We start from the raw sequence: 13179 nt of genomic DNA on the forward strand, positions 1-13179 counted from the left end.
CAGGTCCTTGCTGCTCCACCTCTGGGAACAAGTCACAAACCAGCCTCTCGCTCACTTGCGGGGCAAAGTGGTTCTGAATGAATGCAACCGCGTTCCACAGCTCTTCGTGGGCCACTGCGCAGGAGACACATGAACCAGGCTACGGGAGGGAGGGCGGGCAGGCGGGCGGGCGGGCGGGCGGGCTCTGGGCCCACAGAACCTGCTCTTTCTTTTTCCCTCAGTCTGGGACTGAACCCAGCCCCTCTCCCCTTTGGGTGACGGTGACTAAGCTGCCCACTGGACTGAGGCTTGCAATCCTGCCTCAGCGTCCCCGAGGTCTGGGATGAAAGGTCTGTCACACAGTGCTGCACCTGGATACGACCTCCTGTGGAGCGCATTCTTCGGGTCCTGTGGCCCCAGACCTGAGGGCGGCCGGAGTCAGCGTCAGCGGGGCCCGCGGGTGTCCTGCAGCACGAGGTAGGGATCCAGCTCCTGGCGCTGGTAGAGAGCCACACTATCCAGCACCCACTCTCTGGTCACCACAGGCACCTGGCACAGCTGTCCTAGGTCTGGCACAGACACAGGCATTTCAGTGCCTACATGACCCCTCGGGGGACCTGGCTGAGTCCTGTGGGTAAATCTGGGGGAGCCCCAGTGTTACTCCAGGAAGCTGAGGCAACACCTGGCTTGAGACGCAAGCTGTGGGCAGCATGGCTTCACCATGGGCGACAGAGAAGCCACCACCAAGAGCTACACAGCACTGAAGTGGAGGGACGGGAAAACCTTCTCAGGAAAACAAACGGCATCTGAACACCAGGGCACACCCACGGGAGGCGCTGTCGGAGGTCAGCTGCACAGCAGCAGGGTAACAGCGGTAGTTACAGCTACTACTCTTTGCGTTTCTGGGGTCTCCTCCTTTGCCCAGGTCAGCCTCCCAATCTCCCTGCCTCAGCCCCATACAGATTACAAGGACAAGTCACTATGCTACCGCGGCCTGTTGTATTGCGGTGGGCTAGATTATATTTTCTGTGATGAACATTTATATTTAGCCGCTCACACAGCAGCTATAGCCTCCTTTTCAGAAGGCTGAGGCAGGCGGCTCTCCGGTACTCAGGAGTTTGATGACAGCTTAGGTAATTTTTTTTTTTGTATTTTAGGGAAGGGTCTACAAGGTGTTCAGGGTCTCACTACTAGATCAGATTAGTAGTGATTCTACTGTTTACAGTCTCCCAAGAGCTGGGATTACGGGTGCACGCCACCACGCCCAGTCTCAAGTCTCAGTGCACCCTGGGGGCGGGGCCGGCATGGCAGGCCCAGGGATTGAACCCCTAGCCCCTGCTTGCAGGCGCTTTAATCTGTTGAGGTTTTTTTTTTTTTTTTTTTGCACAACTGGGGGTTGAACTCAGCCCCCCCCCCCACCTTTTTTCAGCTTAGGCAATCTGATGAGCCACCAAAACCCAATCTGATGAGCCACCAAAACCCAAAACTAGCTGGGCATGGTAGCACACAGCATGTGGGAGGTTGGGGTAGGTTTAGAGACCAGTCTAGGATACAATAGTGAGCTCAAGGCCAGCTTCATAGTGGCACCCTGTCTCAAAAAAAAAAAGGGCCGGATAGATAGCTCAGTGGACTAACCACCTGCTTAGCCAAGTGCAGGGACCGGGGTTTGATCCCTGGTACCACATGCCACACTGGCCCTGCCCCCGACACACTGAGCCAGCCACTGAGACTGGATGTGGTGGCGCTTGCCTGTAGTCTTAGCACTGGCAAGGCTGAAAACAGGAGGATCACTACAAGTCCAAGCTGCACAGTGAGACCCTGTACCAGATAAACAAACACACAAAAAAGAAAAAACAACAAGGAATGGGGAAAAAGGGGGCCAAAATCAAACCGGAAGCTACCCCGCCATACAAAAAGGCCATGTACAGAACAAGTTCCATCCCAGGAGAACTGCCCGAGTCTTATACACCCCTGGAATCTACAACTCGAATTCTGTAAGTCTGCCACTTACTGTATTCCTTTTACAATGTGAAATAACAAAATATGCTGAAAAGATGCCCAGCCATTCACTTAGGCAACAAAGCCTTGGAGGGCGCGGCTGCTGCTGCTACCCAGCTCTCCAGGGCGCTTACCTGGGAAGCCACCGTTCTCTGTCCATGAGTCGGGTTCCAAGACCACGATGGGGCGAGCTCCCTGCAGCCCGCAAAGGAAAGGGCATCGCAGCGTCAGGGCGGGACTCTGGCAGTGGCCATGGTGCCACATGGAGTCACCTCAGAGGAGGGCCCGGGGACAAAGGCCCTGCATGGAGCACTCACACAAGGGCTCCCCACCACGGTCCCAGCACTTACAGTGACGAGGGGCAGCGACGAGAGCTCCCTGACCACAGTTGCGCCGCACAGCTGCAGCATGCACTCCAGCTGATCTGTAGGGGACAGCAGGGCTGGGCGCATACTCTGGGGCCATTCCTGCCCCAGGCTTGGGGCAGGCCCCCTGGTGAGAGGCAGCTCAGCCTTTGGCCACTGAGGTGCTGCTCAGGGCTGTCAGCCGCTACAGGGCCAGTGGGGAAACAAGGTCTCAGGCTTTTTTTTTTTTGTGGTACTGGGGATTGAACTCAGACCCTTGCGCTTGCCAGGGAAGCGCTTATTCTACTGAGCCATCTCCCTGGCACCCCTTCATAGTCTTTTTTAAAAATTTTATGTGTGTGTGTGTGTGTGTGTGTGTGGCCAGCTCAGCCCACCAGGGGGCGGGGCTGGCATGTGGTGCTGGGGGATTGAACCTCAGTCCCTGTACTTGGCTGAGCTTGTTCTAAGTAGGTGCTTTAGACCACTGAGCCATCTCTCCAGCCCACTTCATAGTCTTTTAAATAAAACATTTCCAAAGGAAAAAAACTGCAAGATCCAATTTCTGTTAATTTGCTAAATTGCTAGATAAAATATACCCTCCTTGCCTGCTAACCCTATACTGGCAACGGATAAGGATGCCCTAAGGACACTGTACAGGGGCAGTACTACAAATGCCACCAGACAAGGGTTATTCACCCAGCACCCAATGGAGAAAACCAGAGTAGCCTGCCACGGTGTCAGCATGGAAGTGGGCAAAGGACACAGGCTGAGCTGGCTCTGTGCCCACAGAAGAAAGCCAGGTCTGCATGTCTGGCACAGAGTGCCCACCCTGAATCCTTGCTGGTGAGGCTGAGGCAGGAAGACTGCAAGTTTGAGCCCCGTAAATTAGCAATACCCTGTCTCAAAGACTGGGGGATATGGCGCAGTGTGAAAGCCCAGGTGCAGTTCCCAAGAAAGAAAAAAGGGAAGGCCTTGCACAGCCAGCCCCTCCGCACTGGAGCACCTGCCCCACCAGCGTGTGCCTGGAAACTGCTGAGCTGCTCACAGCTCTTGTTTTGTGTGATTTTTGAGTCAGGGTCTCGCTTCAGAGTTCAGGGTGGTGTTGAACTCACAGCGATCCTCCTGTCTCAGCCTCTTGAAGGCTGGGATTACAGGCATGCGCCACTGTGCCAAGCTCCCAGCTGACCAAACTAAGGTTCACAAATACCTCCAATAGGATGTCTTCGAGAGACCCAGTTTTTCCCCACACCAAAACATAAAAAACAGCGGTCCGGGGAGATGCTCAGTGGAATAAGCACTTCCCTGGCAGGGCAAGGGCCTGAGTTCAATCCCCGGTTCCACCAAAAACAAAAAACAAAAAACACAGAGAAACCTTGAGTAGCACTTGAAAATTTCTTAAAATCCCAACCAGAAACCAGTGAAGGAGGTGGTGCGGTCCCGCTGGCAGGCCCCACTTGCCGGGTGTCTTCAGCCGCCCAGCCTAGGCAAGGCCCAAGGCCTAGGGCGGAACAGGGCACAGGAGGGGCCACATTTATACACACACAGGCTCTCAGGGCGCCGGGGGGGCAGGACTGGGCTCCCCGCCGGCTGCTCTCAGGAAGGGCTATAGGCCTGGAGGACGACACCTAGGTGCCACCTTGGTTGGAGAAACGGAAAAGCCAGGAAAAGCACCTGATCCTGGGCCCATACCTGTGGTCATGTTGGTAAAGGGCCCGCAGCAGCAGACGGCCAGGCCTGCGAAGATCTGGTGAGGAGAGAGACGGGGCAGTTACATAGAAGACTCAGAGAAAACTGTTTCCTCCCCCACCCCTGTGGCTCCGTGACAGCCAGCCCACACGCACCAACGCCTAAGGGTCTTCCTATGAGCACATATTTGACTGATGTGCACAGCAGCTCTTTTAGCATCTGAGGGCCGAGCGTCCCATCTCGTCGTGGGCCCAGGACCCCTTGATGACCTTTACAGGTTATTCTGTCTATTTATTAGATACAGCATGCCTGGGGTCCTAGGGCCAGCATAGCATGTGGTACTGCGGATCGAACTTGCATCTTTGCGTTTGCCAGGCAGGCACTTAGACCGTTGTGCTACCTCCCCAGCCCTACAGGTTATTCTGTCTTTTTTTTTTTTTTTTAAATTTTTTTTTATTTGTGTGTGTGTGTGTGTGTGTGTGTGTGTGTGTGTGGCCAGCTCAGCCCACCAGGGGGCGTGGTTGGCTGGCATGTGGGGCCGGGGGATTGAACCGTGGTCTCTGTGCTTTGTTAAGCTTGCTTTAAGTAGGCGCTTTAGACCACTGAGCCATCTCACCAGCCCCCCCCCCCCTTTTTTTTTTTTTTTTGGTTATTCTGTCTTATGAGAAATGAGAGGAAGTCGTGGTCCTTCTTTGTTTCCTAAAAGGTCAAGATGGCAGGGCTGAAGCCTCACTCGTCCATGGCGAGTACCCAGACTTCTGTCCCTGCCCCCTCACTGCTGTGGAGACGGCTCACTCAGGACAGCTTTGCAGTTCCGAGTCTGGAACTGCAGCCAGTTCCTGAGGACACAGGCCCTGGGCCCCTTCTCTCCCCAGGTGACTTCTGCCTCCAGGGCTGGCAGCACTGTCCTGGGGTCTGACATTGGAGGGCGTCCTGATCTGCCAGGCAAGGAGCTGTGACTGTGGGCACCGCAAATGCGGGGACAGGGAGTCCACCTTCCTGCCTGGCTCTGAGTACACTGTGCAACTGGTGGCCAGTGGCCAGATGGCCCGGAGGCTTAGCTCGTGGGATGGCCAGAGAGGAGCCAGGCTGAGGCACGGTGAGCGCCCAGTGGGTGCCATTACAATTATTATTTTTTATGCCATAGTTAAAAAAAAACAGCCTGGGGCCAGGGAGATAGCCCAGTGGAGAAAGTGCTTGTGTGGCCAGCGCAAAGGCCTGAGCTCAAGCCCAATTCCGCAAAGCAAAAAACAAAAAAACATGTTTCTAACATGAAAACACTTGTACACTTCTAAAATATACTTTCTTTAGTATAAAATTCTCTCAATGCATTGCTGAGCTATAGTTTCTAATTATTTGAAAATGTGTAACCAATAATCAGTAATAAATTTTTCTTTGCAACTATTAAAAAAAAAACCTGAGCCAGGTGTGGTACACACCTGTAGTCCTAGCACTAGGCAGGCTGAGGCAGGAGGATCACTGCAAGTTCGAGACCAGCCTGGCCACAAAGTGAGCCTCCCAGGCCAGGCCAGATGTATCTCCCCACGGGGCCCTGGGCAGCTCATGAAGGCTGCACCCCCTTACCTTCCCACTCCACTAGAGAGAAAAGTGCCTGTGCCTGGGCTTCACCTGGCCTCCAGAAGACAGGAGAGAATGTGGGACACTTCAGCTCGCAGGGGGTCAGAGAGGAAGTGGTCCCTGACACTTGTGCGTGTGCATACACACCCTGTCCTAGCCAGGAACAAAGAAAGGCTGCAGCACATGTCTCCCTCCATCTGAATTGACGGTTTACTGTGGTGTCCCTTCTATCCCCAGCCAGCGGACAGGTCCTGATGCTCCCATGCTGGGTTCTCCCAGGCAACCTGCTGGGCTCGAGCAGGGCCATCAAAGTCCCTGGAGCGAGGAGGCATTTATGGCCTGTCCTCCACAGCCACAGGACTCATGCCTGCTGCTATGCTATGGTGACATGCCCTGTCTGCAGAAAGTCACTCTCTAGGCCTGGTCCTTTCCATCCCTGCTAACTGGAATGAAAGAGGAGGCTCAGAGCATTGGCACTGAGGTGTGGCTCTGCTTCAGCCAGCTGAGGCAGATGATCACATCCCCTGTGCCTCCAACAGGTCCTGGACAGGCTCAGAGGGAGGGCGGCTAACCCCAGGGTCAGAACTCCAGCCTTGATCTGAGACCATCTCCAAAGCGGCTTTCCTGGCCAGGCACGGTAGCGCCTGCAGCCTTCAGGAGGCCAAGGCAGGCGGACCATGAGGATCTGGGGCCAGCCCGGGCTATTACGCAATGTTAAGTGCAGTATGAACCAGGATCTGCTCATGCTACCCCTGGCTCCACTGTCTGCCCTCTGCTGTGTTCTGAGTTCTGGCCTTGTTAATTCATCCAAGGTGGCCTTGAGCTCACAAGCCTCCTGACATGGAGAAGCTGGGCATTCCGGGTGTGTGGCCATGCCTGGCATAGTGCTGTTCGCGCCACTTCCCATCCTTCGAGTCTCCTCAGCTGTGTGCACCCGACAGTACTTGTACCCATTCAAAATCCTAGCTCTGCCACTGGCAGCTGAACTACATCCCAGACTGGACCCCCAGGCCCCAGCCTTGTGACTGATGTGCATCCGCCCACCTCCCTGTCCTGGGACTCACGCTCCTGTCCTGGGACTCCCTGGCACGCCTCGGACCGTGGTGGCTTCTTCCGTTGATCACATCTCCTCTGACTTCAAAATCATGCTGGAAGAGGGGGCCAGGGGGATGGCTCAGTAAAACAAGTGCTTGCCTGGCAAGCGCAAGGGCCTGAGTTCAATCCCCGGTTCCACAAAAAAAAAAAAAAAATCATGCTGGCAGAAACCAGGCCAGACCAGAGCAGTCAGCAGAGCAGCCGCTGGCAGGGGCAGCAAGGCGGACGGGCTTCTGACGAGCGAGCTCTAAATGCAGGAGCTTTTGTCTTGTGGCAGAAGGACCAGGACCCAGCTGGTGCAGCCCTGCCTTGCAGGCCTTAACTGGCTGGACACCCTCTCGCACCAAGGCAGCTGCGTTTTCAGCATCCGTCTCCTCTGCACTCCCTCACTCCACACATGCCGTGCGGTTATGAACGGAACTGGGCCCCTCCAGCGGGGCCTTCCGAGCCGGGAGATCGAAGGGCTTTGCAGATTTCAATGAGAGTTCAGGAGTTAATGAAGCCAAAGTGAAGAGGGAACAGGACCGGGGAGTTTGGGCCTTTGGAGAAAGCTCCAAAATAGAAGTCATGGAAACTCACATAGTGCTAGTGTACTATGAAAAAAATTGTCAAGACCACACGCACTGGCTGTGACGGAGGGACAGCATGCCTTGTCTCCTGGTCACGTAGAGGGGAAGAGTCTGGTGACAGAGCTGCCACCTGCAGGACTGATGGGCTCGTGGTCCCACCGCCCTCGAGTTCCTGGCCCCGTGCCGCCCTCACTTGGGGCTCCCCCAGCCCCAATGGTTCCTGACCTCTGCCCTGTGCGGAGACGCACACCCAAGGCGACCCGGCTTCTTCCACCTGAGCTCCCCGCAGGAGGCCAGCCCCACACAGTCCTGCTAACCTTTTCCAACCTTCACAAGCTCCCCATGACCTGAGGGATAAACCCTCACCCTGGCCTCCAATAGTTCTTCCTTTATCCGTGACCTTCTACCTGGGTCTGACCTCTGTCCCTGAACACAACAGCCCAGTTCTTGCTCCTTAGTGGCACAAGGCTGATTTTCTTTTTCTTTTTTCTTTTTTTTTTTTGTATTTTAGGCAAGGGTCTAGAGGGTGTTCAGGGTCTCACTATTAGATCAGACTCATAGTGATCTGCCTGTTTACAGCCTTCCAAGAGCTGGGATTACAGGAGCGTGCCACCACGGCAGGTCTGAGGATCAAACTCCCAGCCCCTGCGCCTGCTTGCAGGTGCTTTAATCTGCTGAGCTATTTGGCTGGCCCATTTTCTTTTATTGATACTAATTTCCTTTAATAAGCCAGGTTCATACCTGGAGACTATTACTCCTCCTGTTCAACCACCTATGATCAAACTCAGGGCATTCCTATAGCTGCATCCCCCTATTTTTTAAATTTTTTTGGTGGAACCAGGGATTGAACTCAGGCCCTTGTGCTTGCCAGGGAAGCACTTATTCCACTGAGCCATCTCCCCGGCCCTCTATTTTTCTTTTTTAAGGATTTTTTTTTTTTTTCTCCCGATGCCCTCGGTTGTGGTTTGGCTGGCTGGAGTGTTGTGGGGATCGAACTACAGCAACCCGAGGCTGACAGCTTTGCGGAAGCAGCCACTTAAAGAACTGAGCTAGGGCCAGGCCCCCTATTTTTCTTTTTTAAAACTGGGCTTTGTTAAGTCACTAGGTTCCTGAAGCAGTGGTCAAACTTGTGATCCTCCTGCTTCAGCCTCCAGAGTGCCGGGATGACAGGTGTGTGCACTTTCACCATGTTCTCTACATTGTAAGGAATTCTTTTCTAGTCATTAAGGTCTCAACAGCCTTCCCTGGCCTGTCCGACTAAAGCAGCCCATTCACCGCCTGGCGCACCCTCCCCGTGCTGGGATGGAGACGCACCAGAGCCAGCACCACCAGCCTGCTTACTGCTGGGATCCTGGGGCCTGCCACACAGCATTTAGCTGACTACAAACACCCTGCCTGATAGTACCGAACAGTGTAAACCTCTTTCCCTAGCTTTACTTGACCCGATCAACTGCCACAGGCAGCTCCTGGCTGATCCAAGACTCTAGTCCGATACTACCTTATTTTCTTCTCCATGCTTAGCACCATGAAGAGCAACAGTTGAGGGAACCCGCTTTCTAAACAGATGCATCTGCACACTAAAGGGCGGTCCTTACTGTTGTGGTCACAAACAGCCTGTTTTCTACACATTTAAGGTTTGGGGGCTTGTTTGCTGTCCCTGTGAATCTTTCTTTGGTTCTTACTTCCCCCAAGGGGCAGTTTCTTGGGACACTCAGAACAAAGGGAATGGCTGACAAAGGGAATCTGTGGAAAGTGCCGCTGGCCCAGAGACCGCAGGCCCTGTGGCCTGGGGTGCAAAGCTCCTCACTCCCAGTACCCACCTCATCCAGCACTCTTCTTTCCTTCATCGACTGGGTCACCCCTAGAGAGATCACAGAACACAGTCACTGAGTGCATGGGTACGTGTGTGTGCCTGCTTGTGCGGAGGCCCTGCCCAGCCGGGAATCAGAGAGCAGGGCGGGCGCCTGCTGCCTCGGAAGCTGTAGAGCTGGGGCAGCACTACGCCACTTCCTCCCAGGGATGGAGGAGCAGCTGATGATGCTGGCGCCAGTCATGTGAGCAAACAACGCTGCCCCTGGCTCCCACCCTCAGGTAAGTAAGCCCCCATCCCCATTCCAGCATTGCAGGGTGGATTAAGTCCTGGTTTTTTTTTTTTTTTTGCAGAACCAGGGATTGAACTCAGGCCCTTGTGCTTGCCAGGGAAGCACTTATTTTACTGAGCCATCTCCCTGGCCCTGTCCTGTTAGTTTTGAAAGAACTCCATTTCCCCAACCTCGCCAGCTCATCTGAACAGTGCCATATGCATTTACAGAGAAAGCTAGCTCTGTGCCACCACTAAAGGCCTCTGGGTAACTCAGCTCAGCATCAGCAAAACGCTGAGGTGTTACAACACTAGGTGTAAGGACAATTCTGAGGTGTCAGAGGGAGGTGGGGAGGGCTCCCACTGTGTACTTACAGGAGTAGCTAACCACCCATTTTCCTCCTGCGATCCCCAGAAAGTATTTCATTGTCCGCTCACATACGAAGTCAGCATCTGTCAAGTGAAAGACAACACAGATGAGAGAAAACCAAGTCAGAAAGTGCTGCCCAGGGACCAAAGCGCCTCCTGCACTCGGCATCGATGCGGAAGACGGCTGCACAGTCCTGTGTCCAGGCCACTGATCAGAGCCAGCTCTGCAGATCTTCAGAAGACCAGAGGGGGCTGATGTCAAGGCAGGACAGTGGAAACACCCGCTTTGCCTCTGGAGCGTCTTGATTGAGGGGTCGGCCAAGCGACAGCAGGCACAGCTAAGGTTAGGGACCCTGCTCTGCTGGCCGGTAACAGGCTGAAGCCCAATCCAAGGCATCGCTGTGACCAAGCTGCCCCCACAGAATGTCCATGCTTGGCCCGGCCTGCCCCGAGACCAGTCGTCTCGGCTCCTCTCCTTCCAAGCACAGAATCACTGATACTGATCTCCTGTCTCAAAGGCCCTCTGAAGCACCAAGCACACCGAGAACAGGCTGGTCTTACAGAGGAGGAATGTATTTACCTATACTCTAAACAGCAGGCCTTCTACGAGCACACTGGTGGAGACTCTACGACAAAATCTGAACTGTGGAGTTTTCTGTGTAACTACTACAAAAGCCAATTCAATAATATGCTTTCAACTTCTACGGTGCCTGGAGCTTAAGAAGTGCGCCACTTTACATTTAATTTGCATTTTAAAGCTTCCTTTTTACCTTTCATCAGCTTTCATTCCACCCTACAGCTTAAAATATATTCAACTTCCATGACCCTTGTCTCTGTGGTAATTAGCCCGTCATGCCCACTTGCTCTGGCGTCTGTGTTCAGGAGTGTCACCTCCCAACCCCGCAGCCTGATCTTCACATGGCAGAGGCTCCGAGCTGGGGTCTTGGGCAGAGTTGAGGGCTCCAGCCCCACAGCACTGTGACCAGAAATACAGGGAAATACCTCGCGGGCAGCAGCGCGCCTAGAGAACCACCGTCAGCCGTGGCTCGGCCTGCTGGTTACCTGTCTTCATGACCACATGGGTGGTGTCCTCTGTGATCAGCCTGGCCATCTCCATGTGGTACTTTCTGGCAAACTTCTTCACCAGCATCTGAAATCAAACCCAATGTTGCATTATGATAAACAGAGCAGCAGCAGGCTCCTATGGCGCATGTGCAGGGCAGGCTCAAAAGGGCTCGCCACCACTGCCTTACGTTATCTTAACGCTGGGTCTCCATTTTTCTCAGAAAAGGCACATTTTTTCTTTCTTTCTTTCTTTCTTTCTTTCTTTCTTTTTTTTTGTTGTTTTTTAATCTTTTTTTGTTAAGACTTTCTTGACACTAGTGTGTGGTGTAGGCCTGTAACCCCAGCATTCTGGAGGCTGAAGCAGAAGGACCCCTGTAAGTTCAAGGCCAGCCTGGGAAAAAAAAGACTCGCCTGAAGTCTCAAAATGAGTAATTTAACAAAAGAGATGTATGAATCTGAGGAAGATGTTCTAATATAGTTTAATACCTAATACAGAGCTAGCAGACAAGATCACAGATTCAAAATAGTCACTTTGTCTTTTTTATTAGTTGCTTTTTTTTAAAATTATTTATTTATTTTTATTTATTACATTTATTTATTGTGTGTGTGTGGCCAGCTCAGCCCACCAGGGGGTGGGGCTGGCTGGCATGTGGTGCTGGGGGACCAACCGCGGTCCCTGTGCTTTGCCAAGCTTGTTTCAAGTAGGTGCTTTAGACCACTGAGCCATCTTTCCAGCCCCAGTCACTTTGTCTTTAATAGGAGGTATCATTTCATTCCCTAAGACAGTTTCTTTGTATAGTCATACTCTCCCATAATTTAGGCTTTTCAGCCTACATTCACAAGCTGAGAGATAACTTGTCTGTACAGAAAGTGAATGCTAAAAGGAAGAAAAAATTATGTGCCTTAACACTCAAGTGAAGATGCTTCCAAAGTCAGTGCCAAATTCTGTCTTTTTTTTTTTTTTTTTTTGGTGGACCGGGGATTGAACTCAGGCCCTTGCACTTGCCAGGGAAGCACTTACTCCACTGAGCCATCTCCCTGCCCCCCCCTTTTTTTTTCCTTCCAAATTCTGTCTTAAGGTTTCTGTCTTAAGGAGAAGTGCTGGAAGAGACGCGTGCTCCCCAGTGAAATCTAGAGGCCTCCAGCTATTCTCTATCAGCCAAACAACAGCCAACAGGTGGCAAACAAATGAGCCAGGTCCCCTACACACAGAGCTGAGGAGCTGCTAGCTCCCGGGCCCACGGTTTCTGGCCAGGCCACCCTCACCATGGCCCTGGGCAGCACCACACCCCACAGGTCAGACCGGCCGCAAGGCCCTGGAGAGAGGCAGGTGAGAGGAGCTAGCCACACGCTTCCCACGCTGCCGCCCTCTGCCGGGATCGTTAGCAGCTTTGAACTGATTAACTGCTGAAATCTCAGCCAGGAAACAGTGCAGTTAGAAGGACAAAAGCTGAAAAGATCCTTAGCATGGGCTTCAGAATTAAGCATAGTGTGTTGATTTCACTGTAAATTCACATACTTCAACCTGACTAGAGATCCAAGCTTCTTCTTCACCTACTTAAAGACCACACATAGCCACGCTGCTTCCAGTCTCATCTGTGGCTTTGAATGGCCCAAGACAGGAAGGAGGAGGCAAGGCCACTGTAGCCACCTTTGAAAAGCTCAACTCATAAAACCAAGGACTATGGAATGCTAATTTTTAACGGATTTCCAGGAACATACAGCTGTGCAGGCAGGTGGTCAAGAGTTAAACAGATTTGGTGGTGTGAGTACTAGGCCTTGTCCCTGTCTTCCCACTGTGGGAAACGGCTGGCTGCTGCAGAGAAGGCGCTGCTGACTCGCTGGCCACTGTGAGCTCAGGCCCCAGCATGGCTCACTTTCTCAGGTGAGGGAAGTGGCACCTGCTAGTGCACCCCGCTCTGGGTCGGGCATGCCACTGTTAGAGAAACATGCTCTGCTGCTTTCTTATGAGAGCTACCAGTCATTAACGACACGGCGAGGGGAACCCGAGGTGACAGTCCATAAGCAGCCTGAGGTGGCGGCTTTGGTGCTGTTAATGTGGGTACTTCTGCACACTGCACAATGCCACTCCTGGTGCAAGGGGCCCAGGGAGAAGCCAGGGGGTGTCTCAGGCAGTGGCAAGAGCGCTGGCTATCGAGCAGCTGCCTCGCAGCCAGGACAAAGCCAGATACATGGAGCGAGGCCACTGCCTGGTGGTGCACCTGGAAGCAGCCTCGTCTAGCTGCGCTCCCTGGGTGACCATTCTGACGGGAGCTGATGGGGGCAGACACCCACCAGGAGAGCTGCCCTCAGTTCATCACAGGAAAAAATGAAGGTTCTAATTCTTATATCCTATGGCAAAGTACACTTTCTTCTAATATTTACCTCAAGCAAATTTTTTTTTTTTTTTTGTGGA

General features: G+C 53.1%; 1 protein-coding gene across 1 annotated transcript in view; it reads right to left on the bottom strand.

Moving 5' to 3' along the window:
- Nucleotides 1-204: 204 nt before the first annotated feature.
- Brca1 (BRCA1, DNA repair associated) overlaps nucleotides 205-13179 on the bottom strand; it is a 58541-nt gene continuing 45566 nt past the window's right edge. Inside the window, exons 16-23 of the mRNA XM_023718048.1 lie at nucleotides 10761-10848; nucleotides 9705-9782; nucleotides 9070-9110; nucleotides 6650-6733; nucleotides 4011-4065; nucleotides 2328-2401; nucleotides 2112-2172; nucleotides 205-548 (exon numbers count right to left, since the gene is read on the bottom strand). Of these exons, the coding sequence (XP_023573816.1) occupies nucleotides 424-548; nucleotides 2112-2172; nucleotides 2328-2401; nucleotides 4011-4065; nucleotides 6650-6733; nucleotides 9070-9110; nucleotides 9705-9782; nucleotides 10761-10848 (606 nt within the window). The 3' untranslated portion in view covers nucleotides 205-423. The remainder of the gene's footprint in view (nucleotides 549-2111; nucleotides 2173-2327; nucleotides 2402-4010; nucleotides 4066-6649; nucleotides 6734-9069; nucleotides 9111-9704; nucleotides 9783-10760; nucleotides 10849-13179) is intronic.

The sequence above is a fragment of the Octodon degus genome, unplaced genomic scaffold (assembly GCF_000260255.1).
Source record: "Octodon degus isolate 3935 unplaced genomic scaffold, OctDeg1.0 scaffold00056, whole genome shotgun sequence".
Taxonomy (NCBI): domain Eukaryota; kingdom Metazoa; phylum Chordata; class Mammalia; order Rodentia; family Octodontidae; genus Octodon; species Octodon degus.